The sequence below is a fragment of the Ornithorhynchus anatinus genome, chromosome 7, assembly GCF_004115215.2.
Source record: "Ornithorhynchus anatinus isolate Pmale09 chromosome 7, mOrnAna1.pri.v4, whole genome shotgun sequence".
Classification (NCBI taxonomy): Eukaryota; Metazoa; Chordata; class Mammalia; order Monotremata; family Ornithorhynchidae; genus Ornithorhynchus; species Ornithorhynchus anatinus.
The window spans coordinates 4,761,683-4,775,747 of NC_041734.1; the positions used below are offsets into that span (position 1 = coordinate 4,761,683).

The 14,065-nt window shown below is 46.8% G+C and overlaps 1 protein-coding gene across 1 annotated transcript in view; it reads left to right on the forward strand.

Moving 5' to 3' along the window:
* Window positions 1–2,771: 2,771 nt before the first annotated feature.
* The window catches only part of ARMC1 (armadillo repeat containing 1), a 31,867-nt gene continuing 20,573 nt past the window's right edge, over window positions 2,772–14,065 (forward strand). The window contains 2 exon segments of the mRNA XM_001513428.4: window positions 2,772–2,812; window positions 4,921–5,133. Coding sequence (XP_001513478.2) covers window positions 4,957–5,133 — 177 coding nt within the window. The 5' untranslated portion in view covers window positions 2,772–2,812; window positions 4,921–4,956.

A 14,065-nucleotide genomic window follows, 5' to 3' on the forward strand; every position in this document is an offset into this window, starting at 1 on the left:
CCTTCAGAGATGTTCCTGGTATGTGAGCATCTGGTTCTCAATGCACAAAGAAAGACATTAACACTTTAGCCCAGAGGAGGGGAACTGAACTGACACATCACCTCACCTCGTAAAAAGGTGTCCTGCGTCGGAGAACTGCTAATGACCTTGGCCAGCTTACAAAGGCAAGACAGGGCCTTTTGAGCTTTCAAAATGAGAGACCCGAGCTGAGCCACGGGAAGAAATTTTGCCGCTGGCAGCCTAACTGGTTTTAGTGTTCTCAGTTATGAAGGGAGTTTTTAGGACCGCCCTGTGCTCCAACAGTTTTTATTTGGAGACCTCTCCTTAAGATTCCTTCCCCCTGCCCCCAGTACCGCGAGCTCACTGTGGGCAGGGAATGTCTGTCATATCGTACTCTCCCAAGCACTTAGTAGAGTGCTTTGCCCTGTGATTATTAGGTTATTTCTCTTTGGGTTGAGGCCAAAACTTAATGATTGGAAGTCATTTGTACTGGTTAATACTAGAGAAATATGAGCCTCATCAATAAATTGAAACGTGTAAGAAGAGTCATACGACATCAACGAAATGTCAATATCATGCTGCTGCCTTAAAGTAAGCACTTCAAAAATACGACTGAAGACCAAAGTCTTCCAGGGCCTCAGTCTTTCCCCATACAGAACTCAGTTTATTGGGTGAGAATTGACAGTTTGTTACAAAACCTTTTCTTCCCCTAACCCTTTTCGCTTTGGTGATTTTTATCAATTTCCTAAAAAGTGATTGACTAAAGACTAGCAAGTGTGCTTCATCGCATCCTTGTAGCACTTGTGATGTAAATGACTATTTTTTTTTCATTCCTTGCAACACTGTATTTTTCAAAGTGTGTGGAAGCGAAATGATTCATGTTAATTTTGGGTTTTTTTAGCTGGGCAGCCGCATTTGAGAATAGCTCGTCCAAAATGAAGATGAAATCACAAACTTACATGTTTCGATTTCCTACCCAGCTATTCCTGTGTGATCTATGAAACCTCGGTTTCAGTGTCTAAAGGATGGCACGACAAGTCCGTTTCGATCAATATTTGTTGAGCGCCTTCTGTATGCAGCGTGCTGAGCTATAGGAAGTAGCTTAGTGGAAAGAACACAGGCGTGGGAGTCAAAGGATCTGGGTTCGAGTTCCCAGCCCCACCACTTGCCTGCCAGGTGACAGTCTCTTAATTTCTCCATGCTTCAGGTAGCTCGTCTGGAAAATGGAGATTCGATACTTCTTCTCTTTCCCCTCTAGGCTGGGAGCCCCATGTGGGTCAGGGATTGCGTCCAGTCTGATTACCCTCTCTTCACCCCAGTATTTAGTACAGTGGTTGGCTCACTGTCTTGCCTTATGCCGTCGAGTCGTTTCCGACACATCTCTCCCGGAACGCCCCGCTCTTCACCTGCAGTCGTTCTGGTGGTGGATCCATAGAGTTTTCTTGGTAAAAATCCGCAAGTGGTTTACTGTTGCCGCCTTCCGCCCGATAAACTCGAGTCTCTGCCCTCCATTCTCTCCCCTACCTCCACTGCCCAGCACGGGGGAGTTTTGATTTGTAGCCGACGGCCTGCCACCCGCTAGCCACTGCCCAAGCTAGGAGTGGAAAGGACAGGCCTCCGCTTGACTGTCCCTCCCGTAGCGATGGATAGGTGAGATAGTGCCGGAATAGTAGGGAGTGTAAATTCTCCTACAATGAGGGGACTATTTTGGGTGAACCCTCCCACCCCTTTAAGAAGAAACTCCAGTTCTAGTGGAGCACAGCTTAGTAGACAGAGCCTGGGTTTGGGAATCAGAGGACAAGGTCATGGGTTCGAATCCAGGCTCTGCCACTTGTCAGCTGTGTGACTGTGGGCAAGTCATTTAACTTAATCTGTGCCTCAGTGACCTCAACTGTAAAATGGGGATTAAGACTCTGAGCCTCATGTGGGGCAACCTGATTACCCTGTATCTACCCCAGCGCTTAGAACAGTGCTCTGCACATAGTAAGTGCTTAACAAATACCAACATTATTATTATTAATAATCCCGGCTCCACCATTTGTCAGCTGTGTGACTTTGGGCAAGTCCCTTAAATTCTCTGCGCTTTAGTTACCTCAACTGTAAAATGAGGATTAAGCCTGTGAGCCCCAGGTGGGACAACCTGATTATCTTGTTTCTACCCTAGTGCTTAGAACGGTGCTTGGCACATAGTAAGCGCTTGATAATTACCATCGACATTATTATTGATGGGTTGTCCCCTACACCAAACATGAGGCCATTTCTCCACCACCGTCTCACATTTTTTTTTTAAATGGTATTAAGCGTTTAATAATAATGTTGGTATTTGTTAAGCGCTTACTATGTGCAGACCACTGTTCTAAGCACTGGGGTAGACACAGGGTAATCAGATTGTCCCCCGCGAGGCTCACAGTCTTAATCCCCATTTTACAGATGAGGTAACTGAGGCACAGAGAAGTGAAGTGACTTGCCCACAGTCACACCGCTGACAAGTGGCAGAGCCAGCATTTGAACCCATGACCTCTCACTCCCAAGCCCGGGATCTTTCCACTGAGCCACACTGCTTCCCATATGCCAGGCGCTCTACTAAGCACTAGGGTAGACATGAGATAAGCAGGTTGGACACGGTCCCTGTCCCACATGGGACTCACGGTCTTAATCCCCATTTTACAGACGAGGGAGCTGAAGCCCAGTGAAGTGACTTGTCCAAGGTCACGCAGCAGACAAGTGGTGGAGCTGGGATTAGAACCCAGGTCCTTCTGACTCCCAGACCTGTGCTCTTTCCACTAGGCCACGCCGAAAGAAACGTGCGGAGGTAAGACTGTTCCCCCATCCCGCCCCTCTTTTCTACCCAAAACGTAGCGTGAAAAACGCATGTCCTCGAGGACCTGATGGCTTTATAAGGAATTCCCAGAAATATGATGAGATGATTATAGGGGGCGGGAGTGGGTGCAGATGATCTGTGGTGAGGTAAGAGCTTTCATAATAATAGGTCTCCCACCACCTTCCCCCCTGCTTCTTTCTATTAACTTTGCTTCCTGCCTCCGTCGGCCTGTGGTTCCGTTTTTGAGTTGTCCACCTTCTGGTCCAGCGGAAGAATCCTGGCTCAGGGGCCCGGTGCGACCTGTCACTACGAAGCCTGGCTTTAAGGCAGCGTCAGCACAGCTTCTCTCCTCGTCGTGCCGTTTTCTGGGCCGTTTCCAAGCCGCTTTAAGATGCGGAGCGATTCGGCCACGGCTGCTCTCCGGTCCCGGGGCGGGGGGCCGTCTCAGCCGCAGGATTCGGTTCCCGCCACCGTGCTCCGGCCAGCCGAGGGTGGATGTGGAGAGAAGAGGAGGGGGTTTTGGGGTTGATGGGGTCGGGGAGAGTATGGCGGGACCACGGGCTCTACTGGGACCGCGGAGGTCCGGAGCTGGATCCAAGCGTTGACCGTAGACCGTGTATCTCCCTTCAGTATGCGGTAGCGGGAGTAGAAATGGAATTTAGTGAGCTCCCACTGTGCGCGGTTCACTGTACCGAGCCATTGGGGAGGTGCAAACTATTTTGTCTTCCTCAAACAGGGAAGACAGGCATAACATCCCCCAGATACGGTAGTCCTGAGGGCAGGGATCTTGCCCACCGACTGTATTGTTCGTATTCCAAGTGCTTACTACAGTGCTCTGCACTCAGTAAGTACTCATGCCATTAATTGATATAAAAATGTGGAGAATGGACAATAATAATGTGGTATTTGGTAAGCGATACTATGTGCAAAGCTCTGGTGTGTAGGTACAAGTTAATCGGATCGGACATAGTCCCCATTGCACGTGGGGTTCAGAGCCTAAGGAGGAAGAATAGGCAGTTCACCCCCATTTTACAGATGAGGTCATTGAGGCCTAAAGAAGTGAAATGACTTGTCCATGGTCACATGGCAGGCAGGCAGGCGGTGGAGCTCGAATTAGAACCCAGGTTCTTTGACTCCCAGACCCTTTCATTTGTTCATTTATTCATTTAATCTTGTTTACTGAGCGCTTATTGTGTACTAAGCACTTGGGAGAGTACAAGATAGACACATTCCTGCCCACAACAAGCTCACAGTCTAGAGGGGGAGACAGGCATTAGGATAGATAAATAGATAAATTACAGATGTATACATATGTGCTAAAGGAACAGGAGTGAAGCAGGTCTGGTTATTTCAGGGTTCTGAAAAATAAAATCATAGCTTATTTATGCTAGCTTCTGGGATTCCATAGCCATATATAAATCTGAAAGTGAAATCTGGTCTTTAAAGGCCAGTTCCCAGGGTGTAATGAGTTAAAATATGAAAGTGAAAGTGCAGTTAAATCTGTGTACAGTTGTCCTCCCTCCCTATTTGAAGAAGGTGGTGCAGGGAGTGATGGTGAAGTTCAGCAATGAGCGTACAAGTGTGTGTACGTGAGGCCAGAGAGGCCAGTGTGGGGCCCATAGTCTTGGCCACGTTGCAAACGCAAAAAAGCCATCCCTCACATGGTCCTGTTTGATTTTTGTGGCTTCTGGTGCTCTTTTCTCTTTAGCATCCTTGTCCCTTAGGAAGAGCTTTTGCTCAAAAAGAGCTACTCCCGTCGTGACAGCAGGACATATGCTGGTGTTTCCTCGGCAACTAACTCCCAGTTTTCGGTGTAGCACAGGGTGGGGTGTTTGCGTAGATACGCCCGTATTTAACCGAACAGCGCATCCTTGTACCGAACTAGCTGCTTTGGCCCCTCTGCCTAAGTTCAGGACCGGTTTTACGTGTATTGGAAACTGAAGCACGGTCCGGTCAGTTTTCCTCTAGGTAAATTTCAAATAGCCCTTCACTTTTCAAGTTTTGGGTGGCAGTCGAGGGGATTTGTTCTTGCTACAGCTGTGCTGTTGTCTACCACGGTGTTAAACAGGACTTCATTTCTTTTCTTTTTTTTTCCATAGAGCACTCGGTAGGATTTCATACATGTGGCATAGAGGATGAACTCCTCCACCATGAACGAGGAGCCCGACGCGCTGTCGGTAGTCAACCAGTTGCGGGATCTAGCGGCCGACCCGCTAAACCGGCGGGCCATCGTCCAGGATCAGGGATGTCTGCCGGGCCTCATCTTGTTTATGGATCACCCCAACCCTCCCGTGGTCCATTCAGCTTTGCTGGTAAGTGATACCGCTCTTCAGTGGGCCCGCCTGCTTCAAAGAACCGGGGCCCTGTGATTGCTCTCCCCCTGCCTCAGTTTTGCATCCAGGGTGGGAGTCCCATCCCCCAGCCCGAGAGCTGCAGCATGGCGTACGGATAGAGCACGGGCCTGAGAGTCAGAAGGTCATGGGTTCTAATCCCAGCTCTGCCACTCGTCTGCTGTGTGACCTGGGGCAAATCACTTTACGTCTCTGTGCCTCAGTGACCGCTTCTGGAAAATGGGGTGGGTGCGGCCTAGACCACCTTTCCCTTGCCGGTCAGTACCACCTGCGGGGCCGGCACGGGAATGCCGGAAACGAGTGCCGTCCCCCAGGGTGGTCGTGGGGCGGGATCTGTGCAAATTAATTTCTTGAGCTAAACAGGTAAATGATTTAAATGGAGAAGGGTGCTTCTTACTTCCCTCTCCTTCTTTAGGTAGTCCTGCTCTCTCTCTACTTCCACAGTTAATAACTGTGCTATTTATTAAGTGCTTATTATGTCCCAAGCACTGTACTAAGCGCTGGGGTAGATACGAGGTAATTGGGTTTGACCCGGTCCCTGTCCCACACTGGATTCAGTCTTAATCCCCGTTTTACAGATGAGGTAACTGAGGCCCAGAGAAATGAAGTGATGGTAACCCAGCAGACAAGCGGCGGAGCCGGGATTAGAACCCAGGTCCTCCCGCCATCCAGACCCGAGTTATATCCACCAGGCCACACCGCTTTCCAGTTGTGAGATTAGACTGGGACCCCCGTGTGGAACAGGGACCGTGTTTGACCTGAACCACCTATATATGTTCCAGTGCTTAGAACAGTGCTTGATACGTAGTAAGCACCTAACAAATGCCATAATAATATTAATTGTGTGATATGGTTCAGGGACAAGATGGTGGTGACTATTGATCTGGGTTTTTGCAGTGCTATATTTCCACAATGTTTCAGGCAGTTCACTCATTCTCACGGAGGTTTGGTTCTCCAAGGTAGCACAGGTCATTAGTAGCGTTCTTTGAGGTAGGTTGCTCTGCTTCCGGCTGGGATCCCCACACCAGTTTGAGATGCCCAGTTAGGGCTTGGGAGAGGGAAATCATCATCATCAGTGGTATTTATTGAGTGCTGACTGTGAGCGGAGCACTCTGCTAAGCCACTTGGGAGAGTACAATACAAAGGAGCTGGTAGGCATGTTCCTTGCCCACAGTGAGTTCACAGTCTAATCAGTAAAACACCAGGTTCTCTGTAGTTTTGGAAAGCCCTTAGTGAAAGAAGGTCATGTACTTGGCTTAAGAAGATCATTCTTTGGTGGGGTGGAAGGGGAATCCGTTGGGGCAGGCCTCTAGTTTAGGATCATAGCATTTTATGATAGATCACCAGCTACCAGGGCAGAAAGGGTGTCGGTGAATCTCAAATTTGATAAAAGGTTTGCTAGAGAAGGTTGAAAGTAATAAAAGACTGAAAGGGGGCCTTTGGATTATCTGTGCACTTCAGTTTTCTATTTTTATCCTTGAACCCTACTACCAGTCAGTCAATCAGTGGTATTCATTCAATCATTTATTCATTTAATAGAATTTATTGAGCACTTCCTGTATGCAGAGCACTGTCCTAAGCTCTTGGGAGAGTGCAGTACAACAGGATTAGCAGACACTTTCCCTTTCAGCCATAATGAAAACTCAGCACAGACAAAAATACCGGGCAACTACCAGCAGAGCTAGGCCAGCCTGTCACTCGCCAGTGAAACCCACGACGGGAGGGAAAAAAAGGACACCCGTAAAGCATTTGAATTTGCACAAGACGGTCGGTAAACGTTGAGCCCCCTACAAGTTTGTGGCCAGCAGGATGCTGTCTAAAAGGTGGTGTGGGGAAGCAGAGCTGAGTCGCAGCCAGCTCCGGACTCTGTGGATTTCAGAAAGGGAAGTTCAGATGTTCCAAACTGGACAGGAGCCAGGCAGAAGCTCGGAGATCGTTAAATGCACGGGCCTGCCCCGACCCTGCTGCAGTCACCTTCTCGTCACCTTTGGAGAAAGGAATGATGGAGAAAAACAGAAACCGGGAGCCTGGGTTTTTTTTCTCAGCTCTATGGAAGTGATGTTGATGCCAGCAGTGATTTTAAATGAATACACGCTCCTTTCTATAAACCTGTTAAACTGCTGGAAGAAACAAAATGTCTTACTCTTTAAATTGCTCTCTAGCTAGTATCGGGCTCTAGAAAGGTAAATGTTGATTGCCTGTTAAAGAAGATTCTGATCCTAGGAAGCAATGTGGCTTAATGGATAGAGCATGGGCCTGGGAGTCATAAGGACGTAGGTTCTAATCGTGACTCCACCACTTGTCTGCTGTGTGACCTTAGGCAAGTCACTTAACTACTTTGCGCCTCAGTTATCTCATCTGTAAAATGGGGATTAAGACTGTGAGCCGAGCCCCGTATGAGACTTGGATTGTTTCCAAGCTGATTACTTTGTATCTACCCCAGCGCTTAGAACGGTGTGTGGCACATGGTAAGGGCTTAATAAATACCATAAAAGAAATCTAAGTGAAGTATTTATCACAGAGTGAGTGTCTCTTTGTTCCTTGTATCCGGCTGCCACTTTTCAGTCGGTCCTACCCTGTTTGAAGATTTATTCGTCAAATTAGAATACTTAAGAGAGGAAATTTGGAAAAAAATCTCTGGAGTCCTCTAGACTGTAAGCTCTTTGCGGGCAGGGAGCATGTTACCAACTGTATTATAGCGTACTCTCCCAAGCAGTTAGTACAGTGCTCTGTACGTAGGAAGTGCTCAATAAATACTGTTGTTTGGAGACAATCTTAAAGCTTTTGCATTTTGACTAAGCCCTCCCTAGTCTAAAGATCTGTAACCGCAGTAAACTTTTAGAAGCTTTTAGTGGTTACAGACATGGAAAGCTTAGGTAAGTTCTTTGTAGCCATTTAATAGATCGACTCTCGCATTCTCGGACCCATGGCTTCAAAGGAGGACAGCCCTAAGCAGGGGGAAGCAGGATTTTTAACCAATAGTATTTATTGAGCATCTGTTGCGGGCAGAACACAGTACAAAGCAGTTGGGATTGTTCAGAAGATAAAGGAGATAGAATCTCCGGCACCATGGAGCTTATTCATTCAGTTGTATTTAATGAGCGCTTACTGGAGCTTACAGTCCAAGGGGGCGACAGACATACGATAATTTACAGTTGCGGAAGGTGGGTCTGTTGCGTTGGTGTCAAACACCATTTCTCTCCCTGCCCTGAGGCAAATTTGGTTGCTTGAGTATCTGTGTTGTTTGACTCGTGGTCAGAGGGAGCGTGACCTAGCTCCATGACCGTCCTGAGAGCTAGAACACTTCTCATCTTCCTGGTGCTGCGTTCCTCTACCCATGCTGATGGAGAGACATCCTGCCTATTTGGTCAAAGGCATCAGTGGGCTCACAGTGCAGTTAATGTTTTGCTTCCCTAGCGGGCCATGGGGCAAAGCTTTGAGCAGGTGGGTCAGAGTGACCTAAGAGATCTGCTTTTACCCTTCCCCCACTCCTGCCTAGTTGCCACATTGCGGGGGATGTTGAAAGCCTAGTGACACCTGCCCTGTGGAGTCTTTTACATGGAGACAGTTTGGGAGGTGGTGTTCCGGTACTGTGTCTTCCTCTTTGACTGTATTTCATGCTCAACACAAGACCATCCTTTGTAGCCGAAGACTCGAGTCCATCTTGGTGTGCTCTTCCAAGTTAAATAAGCCTCCCCTCATGCGTGCAATCATCCTGCTTTTTGGCCTCGAGGGAGGCGCTGACCAAGGACTGAAAGTCTGCTCCCTCTGCCGCTGCCTGTCTGCCTGCCAGCCTGCCAGTGCTGGGGATCCACGCTGAGGGGAAAGAGACGATTCTCCGGAAACCACCTCGGGCTTTGAGTCATTTTCTCTCCATTCCTTCCATCCCGTAGTTCCTGGCTAGCTTTGATCTTTAGGGAAAGGAAAGAAAGCCGGTGGAAAGCTCGGCTTTGGCTCAGGACCCCCCGCCCCACTCACCTACCCTATACACCAGGGCACTCCACGGTTACGGTGGCTTTACGTCCCCCTACCACCTCCCTTCGCCCCACTGCTCCATCCCCCCCGTCCCCAATCCCCGCCTCCCCCTAGTTCCCCCCACAGGGCAGGACAGAACCAAAGACTGTGGCCAGGCAGTTGGTCTTGTTAGGTGGCTAAATTAATGTCAAGATTTTGGAAAATCAGAGGTGCCCTCACAGTGAATTTGGGCAAAGTTAGTGTCCACTTTAAAGCAGATATTGTAGTGTTTAGAATGACTCTGAAACTCTTGAGGATTTTTTTAAAATGGCATTTAAGTGCTTACTACGTGCCAGGCACTGTACTAAGATACAGGATAATCGGGTTGGACACAATCCCTGTCCCACACATGGCTCACAGTCTTAATCCCCATTTTACAGATGAGATAACTGAGGTACACAGAAATTAAGTGACTTGCCCAGGGTCACCCAGTAGATGAGTGGTGGAGCTGGGATTAGAATCCAGGTCCTCTGACCCCCAGGCCCATGCTCTTTCCCTTAAGCCACACTGTCCCTCAGGACTCATCAAATGTGGCAAATGGTGAGTAATTCTGCTTCCTGAACGCCAAGAGCCTCTTGAAAGTAGTTGGTGGAAGCAAATCGGATGTGTCCACTTCTCCACTTTTAATTGAATTGTGTTTGAGTAGGGTGAAATGGGCTTGGGAAGGGAATATGACATATGGTGAAGCAATATGCAGCCAAATATTTCCCTCACCAATTAAACTAGTTAGAATGTCCTTTAGGAAGTTAACGGGGTGGAGGCCTGACAAAGGTTTTCTTGTTTTTTTTATTTAATGACCACTCCGTTTCCTCAGCCTGCCACCCTCATTCATCCACTTGATTCTCCTCATCAATCTTCTTGTTCCTTCCTTCCCTCCTTGCCCCATACACACATTGAGTGTCTTTCGTAGCAGTTCCCTCTTCTCATTGCACATGGATACTGGCAAATAGCATTTCTCTCCAGAAGTGCCATCTCTGGACTTCTCCTCCTTTATTGAGGGAAAAAAAAATCTGTACTGAAAATGTTGAGCTTTTATAAATCTTCCTAACTCAGAGGCAATCAATGAGTCGCTATTCTGATCGCTCTTTCAGAAGCCAAGCTTTCTTCCCAAGGGTAAATGGGAAGGCCAGTGTTCCTTAAGACTTTAGTGTAGGATTTGGGGAAAAAGGAAAGATTTGTCATTAGATATGCATTTGATTAGTTTTTGTGCTGATAGTTTGCTTTGTCATCCCCACTGTCCTGTCCTGTCTTTCCGTCCTCTGTAGCACATTACTACACGTAATAGGTGCGGTCTGGAGTCACGTAGCACATACCCTCAAATCCGATAAACAATGACTCTCCCCACCTTCAAAGCCTTATTGAAGGCCCATCTCCTCCAAGAGGCCTTCCCAGACTAAGCCCCGCTTTTCCTCATCTCTCACCCCCTTCTGTGTCGCCCTGACTTGCTTCCTCTTGTTTCCTTTGCTGCCATCCCCCAGCCAAACAGCACTTGTGTCCAACCTGTAATTTTATGTATTTGTATTGATGTCTGTCTCCTCGCCTCCTAGAATGGAAGCTCGTTGTGGGCAGGGAATGTCACTTTGTTGTTGTACTTTTGCAAATGCTTAATGCAGTATTCTGCATACAGTAAGCAATAAATACGACTGACTGAATGAATGGATGAATTACCCCAAAAGGCCTAGCAACCATACTGAAACTTTGGTTTTCCTAAGGTGTTATTTCCTTGATGATCCTTGCCCACTCAGATTGGCTTTATTGAGAGTAACACAATACTTACTGTATACTTACTGAAGGCCAATCTCCTCCAAGACGCCTTCCCAGATTGTCCCACCTTTCCTCATCTCCCATTCCCTTCTGCGTCGCCCTGACCTTCTCCCTTTGCCCCTCCCAGCCCCACAGCACTTACATACGTATCTGTAATTATATTTATTTGTACTGTTGTCTGTCTCCCCCTAGTCTATAAGCTCATTGTAGGCAGGGAATGTGTCTGTTTATTGTAATGTACTCTCCTAAGCGCTTAGTACAATGCTGTGCACACAGTAAGCACTCAATAAATAGTATTGAATGAACGAATAAAAGGGTAGGAGTGCAAGGAGGCAGCAAAAATTAAACACTGGTGATAAGCCCCTGCCCCTGCCCATCCCCCCCCCCCAAAAAACTCCTTGAAATATAAAAAGTACCGGCATAAACACTCAGTAAAAAATCTAGTAGTATATAGATAATCTAGATGATAAAACTAGTAGCCACTCAGTTCTGTAATCAGTGAGAATGAAGCACTGTGGTGAATCACTGGGATAGCAGTAAGATTTTCAGATACCTTGATTTGGAGGCAGATGTTAAAATGGTGCTGTGGTTTGTGGGGGGGGGGAAATTTCTGAGGAAAAATGGATTTTTCTGTACGGATGTGGACCGAAGACCGGGTGCTTGCATTAAAAGTAGCTAATGTGGTTGGAGTTGGCAAAACCATCAAAGTCACTTATGTAATTGACTGATTCTGTGTTTGAAGTCTCAGAATTGAGCATTTGCAAGAACTTCTATAACCTGCCCCATCTCTAGAAGATTGGGCCTCAAAGATGTTGAGCCCTTGTTCTGAAGGACGAAAAATAGGAAGTTGTTAAAAGATACTAGCAGTAATGTTTAAGTGACTACAGTGCACAGAGCACTGCGGTAGATCCTGGGGGAAATAATACCCAGGTGAGAATTAGACACGGCCCCTGACCCTCCAGGGACTCCCAACCTAAGAATAAGGTGGGGAAGGATTTGGCGACAGACACGTATGGGGCAAGTTGAAATGTTAGAAATACAAAAAGCAACATAAAGACAAAGTTCAAAGTCTGTCGTGTGGGACCAGTAGGGGCCTCAGGGTTTAGCCACCCAGGTCATCAAGAGTCCAGTGATACTTAAAGCCTTCCCAACATTCTCAACTTTGTAGAATAATAATAATAACAGTAATTGTGGTATTTGTTAAGCATTTACTGTGTCAAGCACTGTTTTAAGTGCTGGGGTAGATTCAAGGTAATCAGGTTGGACACAATCCCGGTCCCATATGGGGCTCACAGTCTTAGTCCCCATTTTACAGATGAGGTAATTGAGGCGCAGAGAAGTGAAGTGACTTACCCAAGGCCACACAGCAGACACGGTAGAACCAGGATTAGAACCCACAGTCTTCTGACTCCCAGACTCGTGATCTTTCAACTAAGCCAAAAGGGCTCACCCTGATGGTGACAGGAACAACAGCCCACCATTGGGGAAAGTCATGTGTTTTGGCAGAGTGGACTTAATAATAATGATGGTATTTGCTAAGTGCTTCCTATGTGCCAACCGTTGTTCTAAGCGCTGGGGTAGATACAAAGTAATCAGGTTGTCCCCCGTGAAGCTCACAGTCTTAATCCCCATTTTACAGATGAGGTAACTGAGGCCCAGAGACATGAAGTGACTCGCCCAAGGTCATACAGCAGACAAGTGGCAGAGCTGGGATTAGAACCCACGACTTCTGACTCCCAAGCTTGAGCTCTTTCCGCTAAGCCATGCTGCTTCTCTATGAAAATGACATGGACATGAAAGTGACCTAGAGATGACTTATTTCAGTGATTGTAAAATTGCAATGGCTTAAATCCATTCCATCCGCAGAAATGAAGACTTTCATTATTGCAGTCATTCTCCTAGAGTTTTCTAATGGGTGAACCACCGAGTGTTTTCATACCGCGGAGTGTGGCAAAGTTAGAACCAGCAAGAGGAGATGATTCTTTCATGTTGAATATTGAGTATGTTATAGTCACTAAAAATAGTGGTAGAAAAGATGTATTATGGGTGAATTTTTAAATAGGGTAACAATTCTTTCCAGATAGATCTAAATTGAGATGAAAAATAATCAGTGGATTGGAGAAGCAGCGTGGCTCAGTGGAAGGAGCCTGGGCATGGGAGTTAGAGGTCATGGGTTCGAATCCTGACTGCGCCGCTTGCCAGCTGTGTGACTTCCGGCAAGTCACTTAACTTCTCTGGGCCTCAATTTACCTCATCATTAAAATGGGGATTAAAACTGTGAGCCCCACGTGGGACAACCTGATCACCTTGTATCCCCCAGTGCTTAATACAGTGCCTTGCACCTAGTAAGCGCTTAACAAATACCACCACCACCACCACCATTATTTATAAAGTTCCCACCCAATTCATATTAAGTTTGGTTCTGTCCTCAAAAATTGTACAATTACTTCAATTTAGGGAATAAACTATTAACAACATCAGTTTTCAGTTTTTTTTTAAAAAGAGAGGCACACCACCATGGGGATCTTTTTTTTTTCCCTCTGCTTCCCCTCAAGAGTTACCCAGGTAAGAAAGTAGACTTTTCTCCACACATTGTACCGAATGCCAGGCATTTTTTGGAATTCATCCGAATTGCACGTACTACAGTGATTACTTTTTCCCCAACTGCTTCTAAGTGTTTTGAGGTGGCATGTTCAATTTTGGTTTTTAACCCCTGGGCTTTAGAGCTCATCTTTGCATACGTAATTGTGTCTGCAGGTGTTTTCATTCACCTGCCTTCCAGAGTTCGTAGGGAAACGTGGGACTCAAAAATTATTTAATCTTAGGCACATGGAATGAATGATGTTTAAGATGAAAAACTTCTCATCAGAGAAGCTGAGCTAAAGTGATAATTGTTTCATTTGAAGCTCTCATGGCTTTTTCACTGATTCACTAGAATAGTTTTGAGCAGTGGGCTGGCACAGACCTCCACCTCCTGATATTTCTTCAATTGCAGCTTCTGTGGTAGCCATAGAAAAACTTGATCCTTCAAGCCAGATTCCTAGAAATATCATGGGAGGGATAGGAGGAATTTTCTATGCAAGGGAGTTAATTTTGAGCTCATGCATTTAGCCGT